The sequence below is a fragment of the Pezoporus flaviventris genome, unplaced genomic scaffold (assembly GCF_033815535.1).
Source record: "Pezoporus flaviventris isolate CSIRO_AGI_PZ_B2104156 unplaced genomic scaffold, CSIRO_AGI_Pfla_v1 ptg000029l, whole genome shotgun sequence".
Taxonomy (NCBI): domain Eukaryota; kingdom Metazoa; phylum Chordata; class Aves; order Psittaciformes; family Psittacidae; genus Pezoporus; species Pezoporus flaviventris.
The window spans coordinates 16,014,292-16,037,755 of record NW_026892577.1 but is presented as its reverse complement, the minus strand read 5'-3'; the positions used below and the strand labels follow the sequence as shown (position 1 = coordinate 16,037,755).

General features: G+C 41.3%; 1 protein-coding gene across 2 annotated transcripts in view; it reads left to right on the top strand.

Moving 5' to 3' along the window:
- Positions 1-249: 249 nt before the first annotated feature.
- The window catches only part of WDFY4 (WDFY family member 4), a 142,928-nt gene continuing 119,713 nt past the window's right edge, over positions 250-23,464 (top strand). For both annotated transcript variants that reach the window (XM_061459247.1, XM_061459246.1), the window contains exons 1-9: positions 250-371; positions 4,919-5,210; positions 12,483-12,597; positions 13,177-13,280; positions 14,685-14,828; positions 15,259-15,448; positions 16,566-16,755; positions 19,592-19,752; positions 20,067-20,519. In XM_061459247.1, the coding sequence (XP_061315231.1) occupies positions 4,932-5,210; positions 12,483-12,597; positions 13,177-13,280; positions 14,685-14,828; positions 15,259-15,448; positions 16,566-16,755; positions 19,592-19,752; positions 20,067-20,519 (1,636 nt within the window). In that variant the 5' untranslated portion in view covers positions 250-371; positions 4,919-4,931. The remainder of the gene's footprint in view (positions 372-4,918; positions 5,211-12,482; positions 12,598-13,176; positions 13,281-14,684; positions 14,829-15,258; positions 15,449-16,565; positions 16,756-19,591; positions 19,753-20,066; positions 20,520-23,464) is intronic.

Below are 23,464 nucleotides of genomic sequence, written 5' to 3'. Positions count from 1 at the left end.
AAAAACAGAATGAAACAACACCCACCACAGACATACACCCCATATTTGTGAATATGGTATGTGGGGAAATACCTGGTTACTTTTAACCCAGGGAGAAGCATTCAATGCCTGCCACTTTTGTGCATAAACTGAATTATTCTAAGTTGCTTTGGGAGCTTGGTGGGTCTTGAGCATGTGGTTCATTTGCTCTTCACTTCTGCTTTCCTCAGGAAATAAATGCAGCAGCTAATCAGGTGATTCACAGTGGAAATTTTAAAGAGCAGAGTGGGAGCTTCATACAGTAAGATGCCTAGTAGGACAGAAGCAGTAACACTCATTTCTCTGGACATTGTTATTGACTTCAACAGGAGCTGCGGAATCTAGGAGCCTAGGTATGTCAGAGATTTGTTGTGAAAACAAAAGGAAGAGACTGTTAACTGTTGAAGGAAACTGCAGTACTGTCTGCATCTGGTTTGTTGTGGTAGGATCATTTTTAAACAGCAAGGGTTTCAGTCAAAGTTCACCCTAAACTTCAGTACAAGGAGGAAAAAAGATCAGTGATTTGCTTGTATTTCTTAATCTAGGGATGATAATAAGATTGCTGCTGCTAGTGGAGACTTGTTAAATTTCATCTAACTGCATGTCTTTATCTAATGAGATGGTTGGAATTGCCCTGGTCTTGTTACGATTAGGTTGTTCGTGGCTGACCAGAAGTATTCTGTTTGCTCTTGAGATGGGGGTATTACTTCATTTCCAGGAAGACCACATCTCAGAAGCGATCATACCAGTATCTTTATTTCTGTCTTGGCTGTAGTAGGAGTGTATGGAAGTCAGAGAAGAAACTATTCTCAATTAGCTACTTAGAAGCTACTTTTAAAGCAGAAAAAAATGAAGAGTGGGTACATGAGGGAGGGCCAAAGTCAATTTTATAGCTACTTCTGGATTGCCTAAAGATGCTCTTCAAACAAACATGAAAAGCAATGCAGTTAAGTGTTCAAAAGTAAATTGTTTGTGAGATTGTACTGCAGAAATGACTTGTCCAGCTTGAACATAAGTCAAAAAGTAAAAATATGCCTGGACAGATGAAGTCTTAGTGTAAATGAATGCAGCTCCTTTGGTACTGTCATATCTTCTTGAAACAAGTTGCATTTATATTGCTGAAAAAGAAGGGGCCATGTCCTACTGAAATGGAGCTAGTTCTCTGAACACTATTCAACCTTCTCTAAGCAGACAAGTGTTTTAAAACCCCTCTGTTATTTGTATTTTGTCAGCTCTTTGTATTTCAAAGCCCCAGTCAGGTTAGGCTCTTGTTGTGTAAAGAACCGTGCCAGACTTAGGAAGAGAGAATACCTTCCCCATAGAATTTGTAATTAAATGGGCTTGGCATGGCTTAGTAGGATATTGAATTTTGCTACTTGTTTTAATTCATTGCAGCCTTCTTATTGGAGAAAATAAGTAGAGCAACATCAAAGTTTAACTACTTTTGATGATGCTTCATGAAATGTGTAAAGTATGATGACTAGACATAGAACTAATAGGTGTAGATAATTTAAGAAAGGCAGTTGTAGATAATTGAGGAGGGACAGAGATAAGAGAGTAGCAGATGGTCAGTGTCTGGCATAGTGGTCATTATGAGGTACTGTTATTTCTTGTGAGCACAGAGTGGTGTGAGCCACAAAGAGGCATAGAATCTGTGAGATAAGATGGTTCATTAAAAAAACCCTTTCTTCCCTTTTGTCTAACCAGTTTGAAAAAGCATGGCCACATTGCAGTGTGATTTCATACAGGCTTTATTTAGATAGAACAAAAAGGAAAATACATAAGTTCCACTTCCTCTTTGTTACCTGACACTACTTTCTGAATGATAGCATTGGGTTTATTTGATATATTTTCACTTTTATGTCTCTTAAAATCTTTATTGTTTAGACCTTACTTTTTGTATCATTGTGATATTTACAACTCATCTAAACTGAAATAAGGCATTAATTTACACTGATGATCAGGACAAATGGTGGGGTAGGCAAGAACCAACATGTAAAACCTTTTCAAAATATGTAAGCTATCCTGTTAGCTGAAGATACTGGAATGCTGGACCCTGTGATGTTATGAGTAGTCTAGGAGAATAATTATCATCCAAGAGGAATAGAAAATTTGAAGGATTTAGAAGTCTGAACGAAACTGTAGATGCAGAAAAGGCTACTTAAAGAAGGAATATTTAAAGCAGATAGTGCAAGTGAAGGAAACAGTTTTATATCAGAAGGACTGATACTTAGTCTAACATGCCTCTGGTAGTCTGGACAGTTGGAGTAAATGAGGTAAATCATAATCCTATTTTGCTTTCATGTATTTCTGGAGATTAAAGATTTCCATGTACACTCAAATGTCTTGCATAGTCTGTTGCAATTAGGTCTTCATCAATGAAGCTGTGTGTACGCATTTGGTTTTAATAGTTTTCACAGAGAGGGGAATAATTCTCTCATTACACAGATTCATGAAGTGAGTTTTTTTTGAGTGACCAGCTCTGCTTGCCTTAGCTGCGCCACCAGCAAGAAAGGCCTGCTAAGTAAGTTATGAATAGAAAGAGAGAAAATTGGTGAACACCTTTGCAGTGCTATTCTGTGTAGTACAGCTCAAGAAGTGCCATTGCTTGGTCAGTCACTGACCTTCTGAGGCCAACATAAGCACTTCATTTCACCTTTCCATGCCTCACTTTCACCATCTGTAAAATATCTCTGTAAAGGACTTCGGGCTTCTCTGTACCAATGACTAAGGTGAATGTAGTCACTGGGGAGTGAGTTACTTGTTACTTAGCATCGATTTAGGCTTAGCAGAGTAGCTTCCAAGGCAAGAGGTTTCCCTTAGGAAAAGAATGGTGCCATTTGGGATGTGAGAGCAGCTTCATTGAAAAAGTAACTCTGAACTATGCTGAAGCCTCTAGAACCATACCCAGGCTTTCTCAATACACTGTATAGCTTCATGATGACTCAAGTGGGCTGAAAACCCACACCAGGGTTAAGTATAACATATGACAAATGTAACTCCCACACAGTCATGAGGAACAGAGTCTTCCTGTTTATTCTGCAGACAGTCATTGCACTTTTTCTGCTCTCAGAGCTGTGTTGTCTTAACACAGATAATTACGGAAAATGACAGCAGCAGAATACAAAGTGTTGTTGAGGTAGGAAGTTCCAGATTGACATCTTTGGAGGCTGATCAAAATTTCATACCACTCCATCTCCCAGTGAAGAACAGAGTATGGGCTCTGGTAGAATAAGTTTCCCTCTGCTGTACTGTGAAGGATCAGCTTTTACATCCAAGTGTAGGTGTCTGCTGGGATCATCAGCTTGCTGCAGATAGTGTGGTGCACTGTGATAAGATAAAGTCACCCTCTTCATCTCTGCTGTATGGAGCTACTGTGTGAGTGTGGAAATGAAACTGGTTCATCTGGCTTGGAGTGGGGAGGATGCAAGCAGTATGCAAGATGTATAATTGTTGGTTAGTGAAGGAAGAGAATCCCAAATATAGTATTAGTGTTGGCTCATAATTCCTAAACCAGGCTCATAATATTTTTTGTTAAGATTTAAGAGGTGTATGTCTTTGCAGTGCAGGTCTGGCATATTTTCTTAATTAAATTTTCTTTTTGGCATTTTTATTGACAAGCTAGGATAGCAATCAAATTGAACTGTAGAGAAGGAACCTATTTCCAAAAAAATGGAGGTACTCTGGTGTTTTTCTTTGAGGGAGTGTAATGTTTCTAGGCTCTTAAGAGACAATATATTTAGTTAGTAAAGTGATGAGCTACGTTCATCTTGGTTAAAACTGCCCAACTGCCTGCCCACACTGTGATAATTAATGATGTGTCATATTTTGAGTAGTCAGATGATGTTCTAGACATCAATAAGCATATGCCTGATTTTGCTGGAAACTGGAGGTGACTGATTTCCATTGGGTTAAGCATTGTCATCAGGTAGGCTCCAGGTAGCATGTGAGTTCACAGAAGTCTATGGCAAAGGAGTAGGGTTGCTGTGGATTTAAGGCTGTCAGTGACCTCCCAGAAGATGATGGGTGAAAACAGGGTTATAAAGCAGATCAGTTCTTCTCAACCTAGGGTTGAGATGAGAATGCCAGTAGGATTCCTCTATCTGTAGTGCAAAATGGACCCCTTATAAGTTCAATTTGATGGAAATGAGGCTGCTGGAAGCATCTTGCTCCTTCAGTGAGGCATATCAGTTAACAGGATGAGCAGAACTGGTAATGTTGTGGTAAAAAACACCTACCTCTTGTACAGAGCTGTACATCTGCAGTACGAAAGAGCTGAATGTTTCTGCCTGTTTGGGCCAGCACACCCATGGGTGGAAACCGTGGCTTTTCCACAGAGTTACTATTCCAGCCAGTGCTTCGGCCCTACTATAGGTGTGGAGTGCTTCAGATGTGCAGCTTAGTTTAGCATCTGTATTCAATGAAATGTGTTATCTGACTCTTAGGTAGTGTTCTTCTGTTGCAGATCTGATGATGGTATGTTTTGCATATCATCATCATTTGCATGACTTGTTTTGCAATTGGGGTGACTGAAGTATAGGGAGATCATCTGGCTCAGTAGCAAAGTTGGGGCTGAAGTCCATATTTACTGCATGGTTTACTTGGTTTACATGTGTTTTTTTTTCCCAGTTTGTTCTGCCAAAGCCCAATGAGTTGTGCAGCAAATGGACATGTGTTTCATGGGACAGAACTTGTTCATGTGATTGCAAGGTGGTAATGCTCTTGTCCAGGAGCAAAGTGCTTTACCATCATAACTGGAGAAGAGTCAGTGGCTGCCAGTGTTTTCATACTTCTAAACTCCACACTTCCAATGGTTAAAACTGTTAGTGTCTAGTGTCATGAGACAGTTGACTGGCAAGAAATGATACTGACTGTAAATAATACCATATTTTACCTTCAGGTCTCATTTCAGCATGGACAATGCAGCTGAACTCATGTTGCAGCTGGAAGATTCGCCCAGCAAAGCAGAAAAGCAAGAGCAAAGCCCTGATGATGGAGACAAAGCTGAAATGCCAGGACAGCCTGCAAACAGCAAAGACAAGCCAAACAGCAAAGACAAGCCACCTCAGAGCCATACCCTTCGGTGGGAGACTCTAGGAAAACAGTTTGTAGAGTATGAGCAGCTGGCTCCATTTCTAATCCCTGAAGAGCAACAGAGAAGGCTGCTGGACTTTCTTCCTCTCTTCTTAAAGGTTGGCTCTCCTTCCTGTCTTTGTTGCAGATGCCAAGGATGTAAATTTGAGTTTCTGTTGCTCTATCTGCCAGTGGAGTTAACTGGAGCATGATCCCTTTGTCTAGGGGATAATTACTTTTATTCCACTGGGAGCTTAGGGAAACAGTGTTTTCTCTTATCTAACTAACCAGCTATGTTAGCATGCGAAGAATATATGAGGGAGCACTACTTTACTTTCATGAGTGGCTAAATTCTGTTCTTGGAGTCAAGGGATATTTTGATGAGATAGGCATGTTTCAAAGTGAGTACCCTGTGAAGAGATCACTTCATGTCTGCCCATCTATTTTACACACTTAGTGGGGGGCTGAGCACAGTTTCAGTCTGGGAAAATGTAGTTGTGGAATGCAGCCAGTTAGGGGGAATGCAGGGTTACAGACTTAAGATAGAATTTTTGGGTTAATGACAGTGCTAAAGTCTAATTTTAGGTTTTGAGAAAGAAGTTGTGTTAGAAATGAGGAAACTGTGGCATGAGGAGAGGAAGGTCAACCCTTATACTGTGGGTGAGGGACAGCTCAGAACAGCTAAGAACTAGAACATTTCAGTTAGCAGGATGGCCTACCTCATGCCCTTCCATCAGCAAAGAATTTCTGAGATGGTCATATTAAAAGATGAAACTGGAAGAGCTCTGTATTGAATGGAAACCTTATGAATGGGTTTTGCTTGTCTGTGAAACATATAGGAAACTGAATGGACCATATAGTGACAAAGTAGCAGAGCTTGTACTGAGAGGAGCAGAAAACCTGGCCTATATTTAAATGTACCGTGGCCATGTTGTAGTACAGAAGAATTGTTTTTGTCTTGAATTACCTTGGGTATTTATTGGTATCAAATCTGAGTTTTTACACTTTCGCACTGTGTATGTCTTTCGGTAAGAAAATAAAAGCTTTTTTTTTAGTGAAACAATATTTTAATGATGTCATATTTCAACCATCTGTACTCGCGAGTGACCGAACTCAGATCTGACTGTTTCCTACCCAGATGTGTTGGTTTTGACAAAACAAGTCAGTGGGTAGGTGAAAAAAAAAAAAATGATATGGCCACCCTGTTTAAATGGAACATAGAATGTACCATTTATATGGGGCATAAAAGTGATACTGTAGTGAGAAGGACACCTTGAACTGCGTGTGCAAGGAAACCACTGTGCTCAGGGCTATGAAATCTTTGGTGTCCATGACAACAAAGCATAAACATTTCACTCATCTGAATGGAGCATGAATCTATGAAGCTTGTAAGTCATTGTGCAGAGCAGGGCTCTGAAATCACTGTGGATGCTAGCATCAGTTAACAGCACTGAAATAGGTCCCTCAGTGTCAGTGTGGTGCAAACAACTAAATTGTGAGTAGGATCTAGTCATGTTTATGGTGAAGAGTTTGCTGTGTTCAAGTAAAAGCTGCCTTGGTCCAAGGCAGTCCAGAAAAAAAAAGAAGGTAAGGGTCTGAAAAGGCAGTGAGTTCATATTCTGGAGACACAGAAGCATCCTTCTTATCTAAATAGCCTATAGATATTTGTGAATAGTGAACAAAACTTGCATTTTTCACCACTTCCTCAGCTTCTGGATTTGTTGGCATAGAAGAGTGTTCCTCCTGAACCAAAGGCTATATTTAAGCATAAGCAGTGTTTCTCTGCAATATGTGCCTGTCACCAGCAACAAATCTCTCTCTCTGCTTATGGCACTTACACGTAATAGGGCAGGCTTGGCTCTCTTGGGAGCTCACCACTGCTTTAATAGGTCTCAAAAATTCTGGCTTTGCAAAGGGGCAGAATTCTTTCCTCAGCCTTCAAAGAATGTTCTTTAAAATCATATCAGGACTGATATTAGTTTTCACCTTCTTATGCCATAGATCTGCCTTTTAAATGTCACACCAAAAAGAGCACTTCTTTTCTGAGACAGCACAACAAGAAGATACAATCTTTTCACTTTGAGAAAGAGCCATCTATTCTGCTTTTCCTAAAGCTGTTTTCAGACCTTCTGTCTTCCTTCCTCTCTAAGGTCCCTAGAAAACATATAGCCTTAATGCTTTGAGCATATAAATTCATCACAACAAAGATAAGCTTTGCTGTGGAAGATCCAAGCTGTCTCTCCAAACTGCTCCATCCTCCTCTTGTAAGCAATGTATTGCAGGCTTTTTGTGAAATTCTTCTGTTGAGATTGTCCTGTCTGAAATTTACAATGAAATACAAATTCCCAGATGTCAAGGTTTCTGAGTTCTGTGATATTTCTTGTTTTTAAATACCATACAATGAATCTGAAGTAAGCAAGTGTTGGCAAGATGGGATTATATAGAACAACTTCAGATCCGCTGATCATTAACTAAGTAAGAATAGCAAGAATGCCTTCCACGTGAAGGTCATTTTTTGGAGTGAAACTTTCAAAGGACTGAGGAAGTTGTTACTGAGTGAAGGTGATGAAAGCTATAAAATCTAGAAGTGTTAGGAATTAAAAGTTGGACAGCAAAGCAGGAAATTACTTATTTTTCATGACACATGAGAAATAAACTTTAGTACCAGTGGGATCAAAGTCAGCTATTCCCCAGGAGGCAAGCTGAGTATTGCTAAGGGACATGCAATGTTGTGCATGTGTATACTATATCCCTTCTGTATAGCTGAACTTCACATACTTTAGGCTTGTAGAAAGTGATGTCCTGAAATGCAGTAATGTTCACAAGGAGGGGATTTTAAATTCCTAAAGGATATTTCAGCTACAGAATATATTCAAAATAGAGATGTGAACTTCTCATTAGCTTACCACTTGATTTTGTGTCCTAAGAGAGGGATTCTTCCCCTTCGCATTTCTTTGATGTATCGGTGAAGTTCACAGTGCCTTGTAGGAGTTTAGGTTCAGATGAATGGCTAGAGCAATTTGGTCTCACACCATTGATTAAGGAATACATTGTGGAGGACCTGGCCCCTTAGATTTGAGTCATCTTGTACTTCACCATACGACTTGTACTCCCTTCATGTACCAGCCCTCTTCTTTGTGCTAAGGCCCTGGGCTGGCTTGGGGAAACACATCTCAGTTTGACTTATACATGTTACAAAGTTCCTACAGAAACCACTTCCTCCTGTTTATCAGGGGACTCTGTATAAGTCATCTTCCTCCTTGGGGGATTTTCATCTCCTGCTTTTCCTTTTCTTATTTGATTATGCAGATGCCAGTGCATCTCTGTCCTTTTGTTTCAGAGTGCTTTAGCTCTTACTCAGTTGGCTGGAGAGAGAGGGCACTAACCAGGAGCCACCTGGGGTGTAGGGGCTCATTACTCACTGATACTCCTTGATGTAGAAGGAAAAGGTGTAGGAGGAAAATGTTAGCCATCTGCTTGTAATTCAGGCCTAGGCTGGGAGTCATTTTAATGTGCCTTCTATCTTTCCTTTGGAGGCCTCAGAAAGTATCAGAATGTTCTATTATATGGATGGCTTTTGAACTAGCATCTGTCCATGGAGCATGGAAAAGGAAGGACAGATGGCAACAGCAGACACGGGGACCTTGTGACAAAATCTTAAACATGTAGAAACAGACTAAGAAGAAGAAAGAAAATCAGATTACATTGGCACCATATTATTTGAGATTCCTCTGAAGGCAGATATCCTAGAATGGAGTCAGGTAGATACTCTTCCAGATATAGATGTTTTATAGGCTCAAAGATGACTATGGAACTCATTAGGTCTGCTTTAGAGGAGTGTATTCTAGAGGCTGGTGTTTGAGTCAGGAAGATCACCAACAAAATCAAATCAGAACATTAGTGGCCTGGTCTATAGTGAGATAGACTAAGTATTTGCACAGTGATAGCATTTGCCAATTGTTGCTCTCATGCTGCATCTTTTAAAATTTAGTCTGCTCTTTCTGTTAGCAGAAGAATAATTATAACAGGTCCTTTCTGAAGTGTTTAGAGCGTGTTTCTCTTTGAGGCAGAGGAGCAGGAAATCACTGCTTTCCTACGAAAAGAGTATAGCTTAAGACAAGCATTGTGTATTCTGTGGTTGTAAGTTTCTTGTCATTGTGTTTGCCCAGCTTGCTTCTGCTCGTTATAGATCTTCCCTCACTTCTGATTCAGAAGGGCAGGAATTGGTGAATTTTACTCCTGCAGCTGAGGTTCTCTTAAAACCATTTGTGGCCAAAATCTGAATAAAACTAGCCCTTTTTTTAATAATGACGATTGATTGATTGATTGAAAATTAATTGATAGGTAGTCTGTGTGATTGCAGTTCACACATTTGTAGCCCAGAAAAAAAAAAGAGTCGGGTGCAGTTTCAGAGGTCAATGCAGTAAAATGAATAAAAAGTGCTTGCCCAATTGCCAACAGATGACTGGCAATTCATGAGGAGAGAAATAGCTTGTCCACAAGCTGCCATCTGCAAAGAAAGAACAAGTAATTAAAAGCAATGGTAGGGAAGGAAATACTGTTTGTAGAGGATGTTCTTTCACAAAGAGTTGCACTAATTTCTTGGCAGACAGTGTTATGGAGTGTCTGCTCCGAAGTATTTTAGAACAGATGTCTTACTATTTCTGTTACCTTCCTTTCCTCATTTGGCCTTACAGCTTGATTTTTCTGAGCTTTTAAAAGAAGGAGACTTTTGTATACAAAATTTTCAAGGTTTCTAGTACAAAGGTGTTTCAGCCTTGTATTTAGGGGTGAATGCTGCATTATTGCTAGTACATTGATGTGTGTAGTGTTAGATGTTCTGTGTAAAAGTAATGGTACCTGATTCTCAGAGTTGGGTGCAATAGTATTAGTCTACTGCAGTGTTTTATATTAGTTTTGAATTATCTTCCTCCCTCCCCCAAAGTCAAGGCTAAGAAACATTTGAGAGGGGATCTATTTGTTATACTCAGAGCTGAGGACCGTCAAGACTTGCTCTTGTTACTATTGTCAGTTTAGCATTTAATTGCTTGTCCTTTCTTAAATATACACATAAACTTATGTATAAATTGTTTATAAACTTGTCCATAAATTTGTTTTCCTTGGCTAGTTATGCATTTAGGCCTATATCTTCCGCTCTAAATAGGGGTGCTTATTATAGCATAGGAAATGTTTACAAATCCTGATCTGGTAAACATTTACTGCCACCATCTCAGCATTTTAGAAGTGCCATTTTTGCTACTGGCACCGACCTGTACTAGTGACGTAAGCTGGCTTATAATGATGTAAATTCCTAGCCAGGAAGGGGTGTCACTCCAGGCCTGGAAGCCTACATCATAACCTCATAGCCAGATTGGTTAGGCAACACCTGTTGCTGTAAAATCACATCAATATCCATATAGCTGTTTTTTCAGCTCCTTTCCCAATGTTTCCTTTTAGAATCATAGAATCATAGAATAGTTAGGGTTGGAAAGGACCTGAAGATCATCAAGTTCCAACCTCACCGCCATAGGCGGGCACACCTCACACTAAACCGTGTCACCCAAGGCTCTGTCCAGCCTGGCCTTGAACACCCTCAGGGGTGGAGCATTCAAAACTTCCCTGGGCAACCCATTCCAGTGCCTCACCACCCTCATAGTAAAGAACTTCTTCCTTATATCCAATCTAAACTTCCCTGTTTTAACCTGTTACCCCCTGTCCTATCACTACAGTCCCTAATGAAGAGTCCATCCCCAACATCCCTATAGCCCCCCTTCAGATACTGGAAGGCTGCTATGAGGTCTCCACGCAGCCTTTTCCTCTCCAGGCTGAACAGCCCCAACTTTCTCAGCCTGTCTTCATACGGGAGGTGCTCCAGTCCCCTGATCATCCTTGTGGCCTTTCTCTGGACTTGTTCCAACAGTTCCAAGTCCTTTTTATGTTGAGAACAGCAGAACTGCACACAATACTCCAGGTGAGGTCTCACAAGGGCAGAGTAGAGGGGCAGGATCACCTCCTTTGACATGCTGGTCATACTCCTTTTGATGCAGACCAGGATATGGTTGGCTTTCTGGGCTGCAAGCGCACACTGCCTGCTCTTGTTCATTTTCTCATCGACCAACAGCCCCAAGTCCTTCTCCGCAGGGCTGCTCTGAATCTCTTCTCTGCCCAACCTGTAGCTGTGCCTGGGATTGCTCCGACCCAGCTGTAGGACCTTGCACTTGTCATGGTTAAACTTCATGAGGTTGGCATCAGCCCACCTCACAAGCGTGTCGAGGTCCCTCTGGATGGCATTCCTTCCCTCCAGTGTATCAACCGAACCACACAGCTTGGTGTCATTGGCAAACTTGCTGAGGGCGCACTCAATCCCACTGTCCATGTCACCAACAAAGATGTTAAACAAGACCGGACCCAACACCGATCCCTGAGGGACACCACTCATTACTGGTCTCCAGCCGGACATTGAGCCATTGACCACAACTCTTTGTGTGTGGCCATCCAGCCAGTTCTTTATCCACCGAGTGGTCCATCCATCAAATTGATGTCTCTCCAGTTTAGAGACAAGGATGTCATGTGGGACAGTGTCAAACGCTTTGAACAAGTCCAGGTAGATGACATCAACTGCTCTACCCCTGTCCATCAGTTCCGTAGCCCCATCATAGAAGGCCACCAAATTGGTCAGGCAGGATTTCCCCTTGGTGAAGCCATGCTGGCTGTCACCAAGCACCTTGTTGATTTTTCACGTGCCTTATCATGCCTTCCAGGAGAATCTGCTCCAAGGTTTTGCCAGGCACAGAGGTGAGACTGACTGGTCTGTAGTTCAAATTTTTATTTGTAGTCTGAAGTTTTATTTCCTTACTTTGCAACAAAGATTATTTCTACGGCAAGAAATTCTGAATTTGAGCCATACTTTCCTCCCAAAATGGAGTAGAATTGAAAGGCAGAAATTTGTTGAAGGTATTAAAAATATCTACAACAATAACAAAAAGAAACTCAAACAAACAACCCCAAACCAAAAAAGCTGCAACGTCTTGAGGGTACAGGTTGTTTATGTTGTATTTTGAAAGGGGCTACCATGCTTTTCGATATAAATAATCAGTGATACAGGAGCTATGAGAAACACATTGTTTTGATTGTATTCAGTGTAGAAAACATGTAAATGCTGTCTAGTAGGTACATTATGTGATTCAAAAGGTAGTTCCTGGTTGACTTCTATATCCTTAGTATCAGGATCCTGCCTGTCTCGTAAATACTGCTTAATGGACTACACTGGCTGGGGAGGGGAATTTTGGAGGCAAATACTAGCTTTATGTTTGTTTATATTTATTTGTACTTCTCAATCTACCATAAACATGATATATCAAAAAGACTTAACAGTTATGCTTGGATTTCAGGCCTGGGAACAGTCTGCTGGAGTAATTGTGTTCCCCAACATGCAGCTGTTAGCAAGTGAGGTTTCCAAGCTTCTGACAAAAGAAATTAAGAGGACCCTCAATGGCAAACCTGCAGGTAATCATCTGTTATCACAACCACTGGATCCACTTCTGGCAATGTGCTGTCATTCAGCTGTCATCTGTGCTTACCATGAGGGGAAAGAGGAAAGTGCTAAGAGTAGCGAGCCAGATCTTTTGGTAGGGTTCAGCTAGCATAAACATACTAGTTTTTGATGCAGCATCCTAGTTTTGGATGATTACCAGTGAAGAGCTGGCCTTGTATGCCATGGTGACTTTGGTTTTGGAACTTCTGTAGCTTGAAATGTATAATACTGCAGCTATGCAGTAAAAGAGTAGGCTATACACTATTCCGAGGAGCTTTCTTTAATGAGAAAAATACTGCTAGCTACACATGGCTTTCCTGGTGGCTGTCATACACTGGTCAGTTGGCAGATTTCATGTACTGAGCTGCTATTCCCAGTGAAGCTTGTCAATTTGAAATACATAGTTTACACAAACTGACCTGATGCTGTCCCTCTACTCACTTCAATGCTACTGTAATTTTGTTAAATTTGTCACACCTGTTAAGAAAGGATGAATACAGAATTTTCATCTTTCATTAAGGAATTAAAGTTTAATGTTTTTGTGGCAACAGAGGAAGCTCGTCTGGCTTTGGAGCAATTGCTGCAACAGAAAGGGGAAGGAGAAGATGGCCATTTGCTGCTGAAATCAGTGTATCTGCTCTCACAGACTGACTTGGTAAGAGAAGTTACTACAGATTGTGTGTGTGTGGGGGGGTGTTGGTATTTTGTCTTTGTTTTTTTCCTTTCTATTTGAGAAGCTGGGTAGCCACCCCAACAGTGGAACACCTAAGTTTAGTAATGTTTATGCTATCTCCAATGCTTTGTGCTTCAGGAAGCCCAGGGTATGCAGTCTGATGGAGGACACACCCACAGGTTTATAGTCCAGGCTTTTCTAAAAGAGGGAAGTAGGTCCTCTGTACTTTCAGGTACCTTTTGTTTTGATCATTGGGCAGTTTGTTCTAGCGTTCCCCTGATTTTATTTTATTTTTCTACTGTATATCACTGCTCTTCAACATTTCTTTGTCACTCCAAGTTATGTATCAAAAAGATTACTACTAAGGATCTGTCTGTCTGGTAATGAAGTGGTTGGATTTTCCATCCTGAAGCTTCCCACTCTGAAGCATTTCAGAGCATTTCAGAAGCTCTGTTCGTACAGCCATTCTGAACACTGTATGGCATCCCTGACACTGAGCTGAGCAGCTTGTCTCATTCTTATTCAGATACATGAAAATAAAATCTCACTGTCATCTTGTAGTAGACATGTTGCGTGTCATAAGGAGCTCTATAAAACCATATATAGTTAGTCACAGCATGACGTTCCTGGTGAGGTTCGCATTTTCCATGGATATAAGATGTTGATATTTTTTGTGGCGCAAACACTTGCAAAACTTCGTATCAAAAACCTTACTTCTCTGTTTAATTTGCTGCTGATTTTTCTTATCATTATTGTGTGCCAAGCAGACACGCTGAGATTTCTCAGTAAGTTATACACAGCAATAATAAAGATGGGAAGAAAATAAGTGTCGGGAAATATTGTAGAGGAACAGTATCTCTTGTATTTATAAAAGCTATAATTAGAAGTGCGTGTGCAGCTATTCAGTATGTTACAAAAGCAAAGGTGTTATAGCTAAACTGCTATGGTGGGTCAAGGAGGGAATGGAGAATTTGTGCTTTTAATATACCAGGCCTCTATAGCTGCAAGGTGTCCTGTGAATTAATGATAAAGGGGTCAATGACTGCTCCTGGACTTCCTATTTTAGTTGCTAGTTAGTTTGCAGTTTGTGTGCTTTATTGACTGTAGTTCTCCTTATGCAGGATGTAATAGGTATCTCTGCCAAAGTTGTAGTTCAGATGGAGTGGGAAGTCCTAGGAACACTTATAGCAACACAGTGTTTACTTCTGATGAGTGGATTTGTACAGCCATGCTATATGTATATATACACACATTTGTGTGCCCTAGAACACCTGTATGGATACAATGCTCAACTTCTTCATCTGCCGTGACTACACTCAGTGTATTGAAACGCAAGGAAACTGTGGTCAGATTCTGGAGGATGTGATTTTTCTTTTCCTTACTTAGAGAACTATGTGGAATATCATTGGATCTGGCCTTCCAGCAGCTCTGATGCAGTGCCTGTACCTTTTCTTTACTTTTCCTCTGAAGAAAACCAGTGATGGAGATACAAGTGAGGATGACACCCAAACTCAGGAAATGCTTGTTAAGGTGAGGTGAACTCTCCAGAAGGAGTTCATTTGCCATAGGTACTGAGATGTTCCTTTAGGCTTTCAGCTGGTGATTTACTCAAACTGCCAAAATAGGAGTAAATTTGGACTGAAAACTAGTGCAGAAGCTAGAGGAGAAGTATAAAACAGTCTGAGATGGTGCACTTTATATCTTTTTTTGTTGTTGCTAAACAAAACACCATGACTTTAAGTGGGAAAAAATCCATGGAAAATATCCTAGTGGTAGTTCTATTTGTTCATTTCACTTCACCTTTTCTCCTAGTATTAGGAGGCATTATTATTAGGCATTAGTATCAAACTGTAATCCCCAATATCCCAATCCCACCCCCCACCCCCCCAGGTGGGTATTTCTTTACCTCCCAGGTATTTGTAAAGGTTTTTATAGTAGCTGATGTTTGTTTGCTTTTCAGATAATGCTCAACATGTACAGAGAGGAACAAGGTGTAGAGGAACTTCTGGCAGCTGATAAGCTTCAGTCATTAATTATAGCAACTGCTTCCCTCTGGGACCAGTGTAGCCACTCCTGGAAAGTACCTACAGGCCGTGTGCTGAGAACAATTTCAAAGGCTCAGACCAAAACCAGCATTGTGTACTTACAAGGTTTGGCTTAAAATTTTGACTATTCCTTTTCTGATAGCTCCACTGAGAATGAAATCTCAAGAAGAATCTCCCTGGGATAGACTTTTATCTCTACACTCAATTGCAAAGCATGGGCTCTTGGGAGCTTTATGTAGTACTGATAGCCATCTGGAAAGTGAAGTTTTTTCTACAGAAAAAAGTAAAATTACAAGCAAGGGCTAATCCCATCTAATAACAGTAATGCAGGAAATGATAATGGTATCATGTTTCTTTTATGATTGCATGACTCAGTGTGTGAGTCTAAGGCTCGTGCATACTCTAAAAACAAAGTTGAGGGCACTGCCAGAGGAATGGAGTCTTTTGGGACAACTTTATGACTGGTTTAAGTTTTTTCTTCCTAAGTTTTACTAGTGTAAGAAATTTTTTGTTACTAAGTGCAAAGACAATGAGTCTCAATTTCTTAGAATTAAAAAAAAAAAAAAAATTCTATAATCCAGACTTTACTCTCAGTACATCGCTTCATGGAGTAACTGCATGAAGGTATTTTTATTTTTCGAAGTAAAAATTTGGCTTCCTGGGTGAGATTGAAAGACTGAGGAATAATATTTCTTAAAGTACTGAACTGTTGAGACATTTTGAAGCTGTCCTGGAAGGACTGGCCGTCAGATTAGACAGGAAAACTAGGCTTCATTGCTCAGAGCAGCATGTGTATATTCCATTATGTATGCCTTATTGAGCAAAGAATTAATCTCTGAACTCTGCTTAGAATGTGTGACTGACTTAGTCCAAGACAAATATATCAGCTTCTACTTGCCTTGTAATCAGACAGCTGGATTCACTGCATATGAATTTTGGTGAGTGTATGTTTTGGAAGTTTACACTCCTGAGACTGAATAAGCTTCTGGGGATTAAGTAAAGAAATGCACACATACTTTAGAACCAGAAATGTTCTTCATGTAGCCTCTGAAATGAATGTGATGTTCATCTATCCTCTTGTCTTTTCTTTCTAGGAGAAGAGTTAACTGACTGCCATTTTACTGGGAAATAACTTTTCAGACTTGATGTTCTGTTGCTGTTAGTAAATTTGAACTTGTTTTACTGTCAGTTCTTAAATATCTGCTATATCGTTTCTCCACAGCTGTGGACTGCATTAAAATAGCTATTCAGAATCTCTTTAAAGTGGCTGATACCCTACCTGCTTGTGATGTGTGTGAAGCTGCTAGTATTGTCTTGTGCTTTGTGAAAGATTCCTATCCCATATCCTCAGCTTTATTAACAGAGTTTGAAAACAATGATGGCTACCAACTCCTGCTAAAAATTTTACTGAGGTAAGTAGAGAGGTTTTGAGTGTAATTCTAGAGGGTGATAAAAAGTTATTTCCAGAACCCACAGTGGTCTTTTTTACAATATGGCTTATGTGGGTAATCCTGTCTGGATGTAAAGCCAGTAATAAAGACCCCAATACTGGATCTTTCTTTGCTGTTTTAGGAAGGGAAGCAGTACATAACTTCTACTGAAACCATAACACAAATTAACAGTAGGAGAAGTTAGTCTACAAGTGGCACAGTGACTTACTGAACGCAAGACAAAGGTTCTTCATCAATTAATATTAAAGGGGTTGTAGGTCAGAGACATGTCACAGTTAAGGTGAATACAAGAATAGTCTCTTTGGGAGGGAAACCTAATCTCCTTGCTGTGCAGAAAACAAGCAAACAAACAAACCCCACACAAACTTATATCTGAAAAGATGGTTCTTCGGAGCTGAGATGAATATGAACATATCAGGAAAAAAACCACTAGTTATTCTAATAAGTACAAAGTAGAATCTTTTACTCTCCTTGTCTCCTTGCATTGTCTAACCAGGTTCTGAGTTTGCAATGTCAAAACAGTACATTATACCACTTCCCTAGAAAGCACTTAAGAACTTTGTTCTGGTTTTCTTTTATATCATATGAAGAGAGCATTTCCAGACCTTCTCAGTTTAATGCTGTTTCCATTCTGACTTTGCCTTTTATCATAGAATCATAGAGTAGTTAGGGTTGGAAAGGACCCTAAGATCATCAAGTTCCAACCCCCTGCCATGGGCAGGGACACCTCACACTAAACCATGTCACTCAAGGCTCTGTCCAACCTGGCCTCGAACACCGCCAGGGACGGAGCATTCACAGCTTCCTTGGGCAACCCATTCCAGTGCCTCACCACCCTAACAGGAAAGAACTTCTTCCTTATATCCAATCTGAACTTCCCCTGTTTAAGTTTTAACCCGTTATCCCTTGTCCTATCACTACAGTCCCTAATGAAGAGTCCCTCCCCAACATCCCTATAGGCCCCCTTCAGATACTGGAAGGCTGCTATGAGGTCTCCACGCAGCCTTCTCTTCTCCAGGCTGAACAGCCCCAACTTCCTCGGCCTATCTTCATATGGGAGGTGCTCCAGTCCCCTGATCATCCTCATGGCCCTCCTCTGGACTTGTTCCCACAGTTCCCTGTCCTTTTTATGTTGAGGACACCCGAACTGCACACAATACTCCAGGTGAGGTCTCACAAGAGCAGAGTAGAGGGGCAGGATCACCTCCTTCGACCTGCTGGTCATGCTCCTTTTGATGCAGCCCAGGATATGGTTGGCTTTCTGGGCTGCAAGCACACCCTGAAGCCAGTTCTTGTTCAATTTCTCATCGACCAACACGCCTAAGTTCTTCTCCACAGGGCTGCTCTGAATCCTTTTTCTGCCCAACCTGTAGTTGTGTATTCTTGTATTATTCTTGCTGTGTATTTCTTTTATTTCTTCTCCAACACTTGCAAGAACTTTGGTCCCTGTCCAGTACGTTAGACTGAGGGGAGTATTTTGTAATTTGGATCTAGGGGACTGTAATTTCAATCATGAATCCAAAGGTATCTGTAGGTGAGTGTGATTTCTCATGATTTTTGGATGGCACAACATAATTAACTTACAATTGGAAAAAGTCTGGTCTTTTTCTGGCAGTGTTTTCTTTAGTTACTGTAGATTGACTAATTCTCCCTTATAAATAACCTCTGTGTAGATGTATATTTCTGATTAAATTGGGACCACATAAAGACAGAAACACCCAGTCTTTTATCAGTAAGGAATACAGCTGCCCCCATCCTTTGAAAGTCATGTGGGACAGAAATAGCATACAAGTGCTCAGGGCTTCTGATTAATCTCCCTTGTCAGCATACACTGGCAGAAGGAGAGAGACAGAGAGCTGCTTTCCTGAACATTTTGTGTGACCAAGTTTCCTCTTCTCTGATGTTTGGGATTTCTTTTTCAGGTAAAAAGAATCTTGCTGACCACTTGCTTTCCTTCCAAAATGGATACTGGCATTTGCCCTGGATTCCGCCCCCCTCCCCCTCCCCCCACCCCCCCCTTCTTGTTTGGATTAAACCAGAACATTTGTTTTGTTTTCTTCCAACATTTCCACAGCTTCCAGTATCAGTCCCTTGCTCTACCACTATCTATGCCTAGATACTACAGTTGTCTTTAAATTTGATCCCTCTAAGCTGTACAGAATAGGATGACATGATAAGCAGCTCTCTGCCTTTGAAAGACTCTCATTTCAGTCTAAACTGTAGCAAATCTGGGGTTACAGTTCAAGCTATTTCCTTACTAGGAGAGACATGCCATCCCCATGTCTGAGTCACAAAGCTCAGGAAATGCAATATTTTTCCCTAAGGGCTAAGATTTTTCTGGTTTTTATCTCAGCTAGTCCCTTACCGTGCCAACAACATGCCTACCTTTTAATGTGAACTGCCTGATTTAATTTTTGATTTCTCAGAAAATTAAAATTTTATCTCCCCAAAACAAGAATTTTTTGAGACAATTACTTTTCTTTTTTTTTTTTTTTAAGTACACGTAACTAGACTAAATTTCAACATTTATCTTCCTTTTCTTCAGAAGTCACGTACAGTGGCACTTCAGTTTTCTTGTTCAGTTTTTGTTCTAATTCAGAATGTGCCACCCAGGTGTGAAGTTACTGTTTGTAAGGTGATTAAACAAGTCACAGAATAAGACAGTAAGACAGCAAAACAGGCTGGGAAGGAGCAGGGACTAAAACGGGTAGCTCCTATGTGCTCATGACCTGGTGATGTATCCAAAATATTTGCATTACTAAGGCATGAACATGACTGTCCAAAATTTTGTTCCTAGATGTGAAGGGTTGCAGCAAAATGAAGGAGAACCCTATCTAGAGGAGATCTTGGACATGCTGACTTGCCTTACAACCTGTGGAAAATCTGAATTGAAAGTTTCTGGCAATATTGTACACCCGCAATTACCACACTTTAATTTTGAATGGACACGGTCTTCTGGTACAGTATATATATATATGTGGTTATGTAGGCGGGCCATAGAAGAACAACATTCTATTAATTATGTGTCTTAATATGGTGGGAAGAGTAGAAGATGGAATCTTCTGATCTATGTACTTAACCCTGTATCAAGCTGAACTGACTGTATCAGCTGTAGGGTCCTAATCCAAGGTTGAGAATCTGCCTCCAAATCACATCCCTTGTGTCTGTGATTTCTTTTCTACTCTCAGACATGATTTAATATTGTAGTTATGGTGCTTGCAGTCTGAAATAGCATTGACATAAAAATGATCTCACCTGTTTTTATCCCACAGGAATGACAGTGAAAAACCTTCAGGCTTTTCAGGTGTTGCAGTCTATTTTCCAGAAAAGTAATAATCAGTACCTGTGTGAAAGAATCTTGGCAGCAATCAGTACCATATGGGCCTGGGACACAGTCAACTTCTTTCTTCTGGAATGGACACTACAACCTATCAACCAGTTTATTGACATAATCCATTTCAAACCATACCCAGTCCAAGTCCAGTTCTTCAGACTGGTGGAGTCCATAGTGCTAGACCTGTCCTATGTCCCCCATGAAATTTTGAAGAAGGTTCAGTATTTGATAAAGGAAAACATAGTGCCATTCTGCACCTTAACAGCTCTCCGGTGCCTTCTCACCATGACCAAGAAGGACCTGTTACTCAGTGATATCTTCCGTGACTCTGGGCTCTTAGGTCTACTGCTGGCACTTTTAAGGAAGCAAGCTAAGATCCTGAGGAAGTCAGGTACAACTTAATGTTATTCATAATGACTGTTGAAGTAGCCTGATCGATAGGAAGAAACTAACCTCTTTCTACAGTCAAATTACAGATTTTATATTCTGAGTAACTAGATTTTGTCTGGCCAACTGGCCTAGAATATGTGATATATTAAGCTGGGTTTTCTTTGAAACCTTCACTGTTTATCATTATAATTACTAGCCTAAACAGTTCTGAGCTATTCTTCACTAGTCTATTATTAATTATTCTAGAGAGTACCGTTCAGACTACACTTTAAAAACAGGTCTCAGTTTGGGGTTCTGTAGAACTCCAGCTTGAGAGTAGAGTAAAAAAAGGTTTTTCACAGTGCTTAGCTCCTGTGAAAATGATACGTAATCCTAAGAACTGATTGAAAGCAGTTTCTTGAGTTTTGGCCCTATATTACTACCACCCATTGTCATCTGACATAGATATCTCTTATTATGAAAACAGAAGGTAATAGTCCTGATGTGGTAACTGTGGGGTACAGCCAACTTAGGGGAAAGACTCACATAATTAAAAGTTCATAACTGCTAATTTAAAAAAAAAGAAAAATGCATTAGCACATTTCCTGTGCTATATGAATTGGGAAATGCCTTAAAATTCCAATGCAATAGTTGTTTAATAACGCAGGAGGGACCCAAAATACTAGGTAGAACTTCTGATGCAGCAAGCACAATTGAATTATTTTTGCACATTTATTCCAAGCAACATAAGAAATATGAATTGCAACAGAAGATCTGGAGTGCAGGCATCCATTACCTGTGAGGACACTTAGATTTGTGTTCTTGATGTCAGAGAACTGGTTTTGTACAAGAATACTAAGATAAGGATTTTCAAGGATCTTGAAATCTGCCCTTCTGCTTACGAGCTGCTACACGGATGCTTTATTCTGTCTTGTCATTAATTTCACTGCTTTAGATCATAGAATCATAGAATTGTAGAGTAGTTAGGGTTGGAAAGGACCTTAAGATCATCAAGTTCCAAACCCCCTGCCATGGGCAGGGATACCTCACACTAAACCATATCACCCAAGGCCTTGACCAACCTGGTCTTGAACACTGCCAGGGATGGAGCATTCACAAGCTCCCTGGGCAGCCCATTCCAGTGCCTCACCACCCTCACAGGAAGGAATTTCCTCCTTATATCCAATCTAAACTTCCCCTGTTTAAGTTTTAACCCGTTACCCCTTGTCCTATCACTACAGTCCCTAATGACGAGTACCTCTCCAGCATCCCTATAGGCCCCCTTCAGATACTGAAAGGCTGCTATGAGGTCTTCACGCAGCCTTCTCTTCTCCAGGCTAAACAGCCGCAACTTTCTCAGCCTACCTTCATACGGGAGGTGCTCCAGTCCCCTGATCATCCTCGTGGCCCTCCTCTGGACTTGTTCCAACAGTTCCAAGTCCTTTTTATGTTGAGGACAGCAGAACTGCACACAATACTCCAGGTGAGGTCTCACAAGGGCAGAGTAGAGGGGTAGGATAACCTCCTTCGACCTGCTGGTCATGCTCCTTTTGAGGCAGCCCAGGATACGGTTGGCTTTCTGGGCTGCGAGCGCACCCTGAAGCCAGCTCGTGTTCAATTTCTCATTGCCCAGCACCCCCAAGTCCTCCTCCGCAGGGCTGCTCCATCTCTTCTCTGCCCAACCTGTAGCTGTGCCTGGGATTGCTCTGACCCAGGTGTAGGACCTTGCACTCGACATGGTTAAACTTCATGAGGTTGGCATCAGCCCACCTCACAAGCGTGTCGAGGTCCCTCTGGATGGCATTCCTTCCCTCCAGCATATCAGCGGAACCACACAGCTTGGTGTCATCGGCAAACTTGCTGAGGGCGCACTCAATCCCACTGTCCATGTCAGCGACAAAGATGTTAAACAAGACTGGACCCAACACCGATCCCTGAGGGACACCACTCATTACCGGTCTCCAGCTGGACATTGAGCCATAGACCACAACTCTTTGTGCGCAGCCATCCAGCCAGTTCTTTGTCCACCGAGTGGTCCATCCATCAAATTGATGTCTCTCCAGTTTAGAGACAAGGATGTCATGTGGGACAGTGTCAAACGCTTTGAACAAGTCTGGGTAGATGACATCAACTGCTCTACCCCTGTCCATCAGTTCCGTAGCCCCATCATAGAAGGCCACCAAATTGGTCAGGCAGGATTTCCCCTTGGTGAAGCCATGCTGGCTGTCACCAAGCACCTTGTTGATTTTTCACGTGCCTTATCATGCCTCCCAGGAGAATCTGCTCCAAGGTTTTGCCAGGCACAGAGGTGAGACTGACTGGTCTGTAGTTCCCTGGGTCATCCATTTTCCCCTTCTTGAAAATGGGGGTTATATTTCCCTGTTTCCAGTCATCGGGAACTTCACCTGACTGCCATGATTTCTCAAATATGATGGCCAGTGGCTTAGCAACTTCATTCGCCAGCTCCTTCAGGACCTGTGGATGGATTTCATCAGGATCCACGGACTTGTGCACATTCAGATTTTTAAGATGGTCTCCAGCCAAATCCTCTCCTACAGTGGGCACAAGGTCTTCATTCTCTCAGTCCCTGCGTCTGCCTTCCAAGACTTGGGTGGTGTGGTCAGAGCCTTTGCCAGTGAAGACTGAGGCAAAGAAGACATTCAGAACCTCAGCCTTCTCCAAATCCTGTGTAGCCAGTTCTCCTGAGAGCTTCCTGAGGGTGCCTACGTTCTCCCTAGTCTGTTTTTTATTTGCTATGTACCTGTAGAATCCCTTCCTGTTATCCTTAATATCGCTAGCCAAGTTTATTCTAACTGGGCCTTGGCTTTCCTAACCTGGTCCCTAGCTTCCCAGACAACATCCCTGTACTCTTCCCAGGCTGCCTGTCCTTGCTTTCACTTCTTATAAGCCTCTTTTTTCATTTGAATTTTCCTCAGGAGCTCCTTATCCATCCAAGGAGGTCTCCTG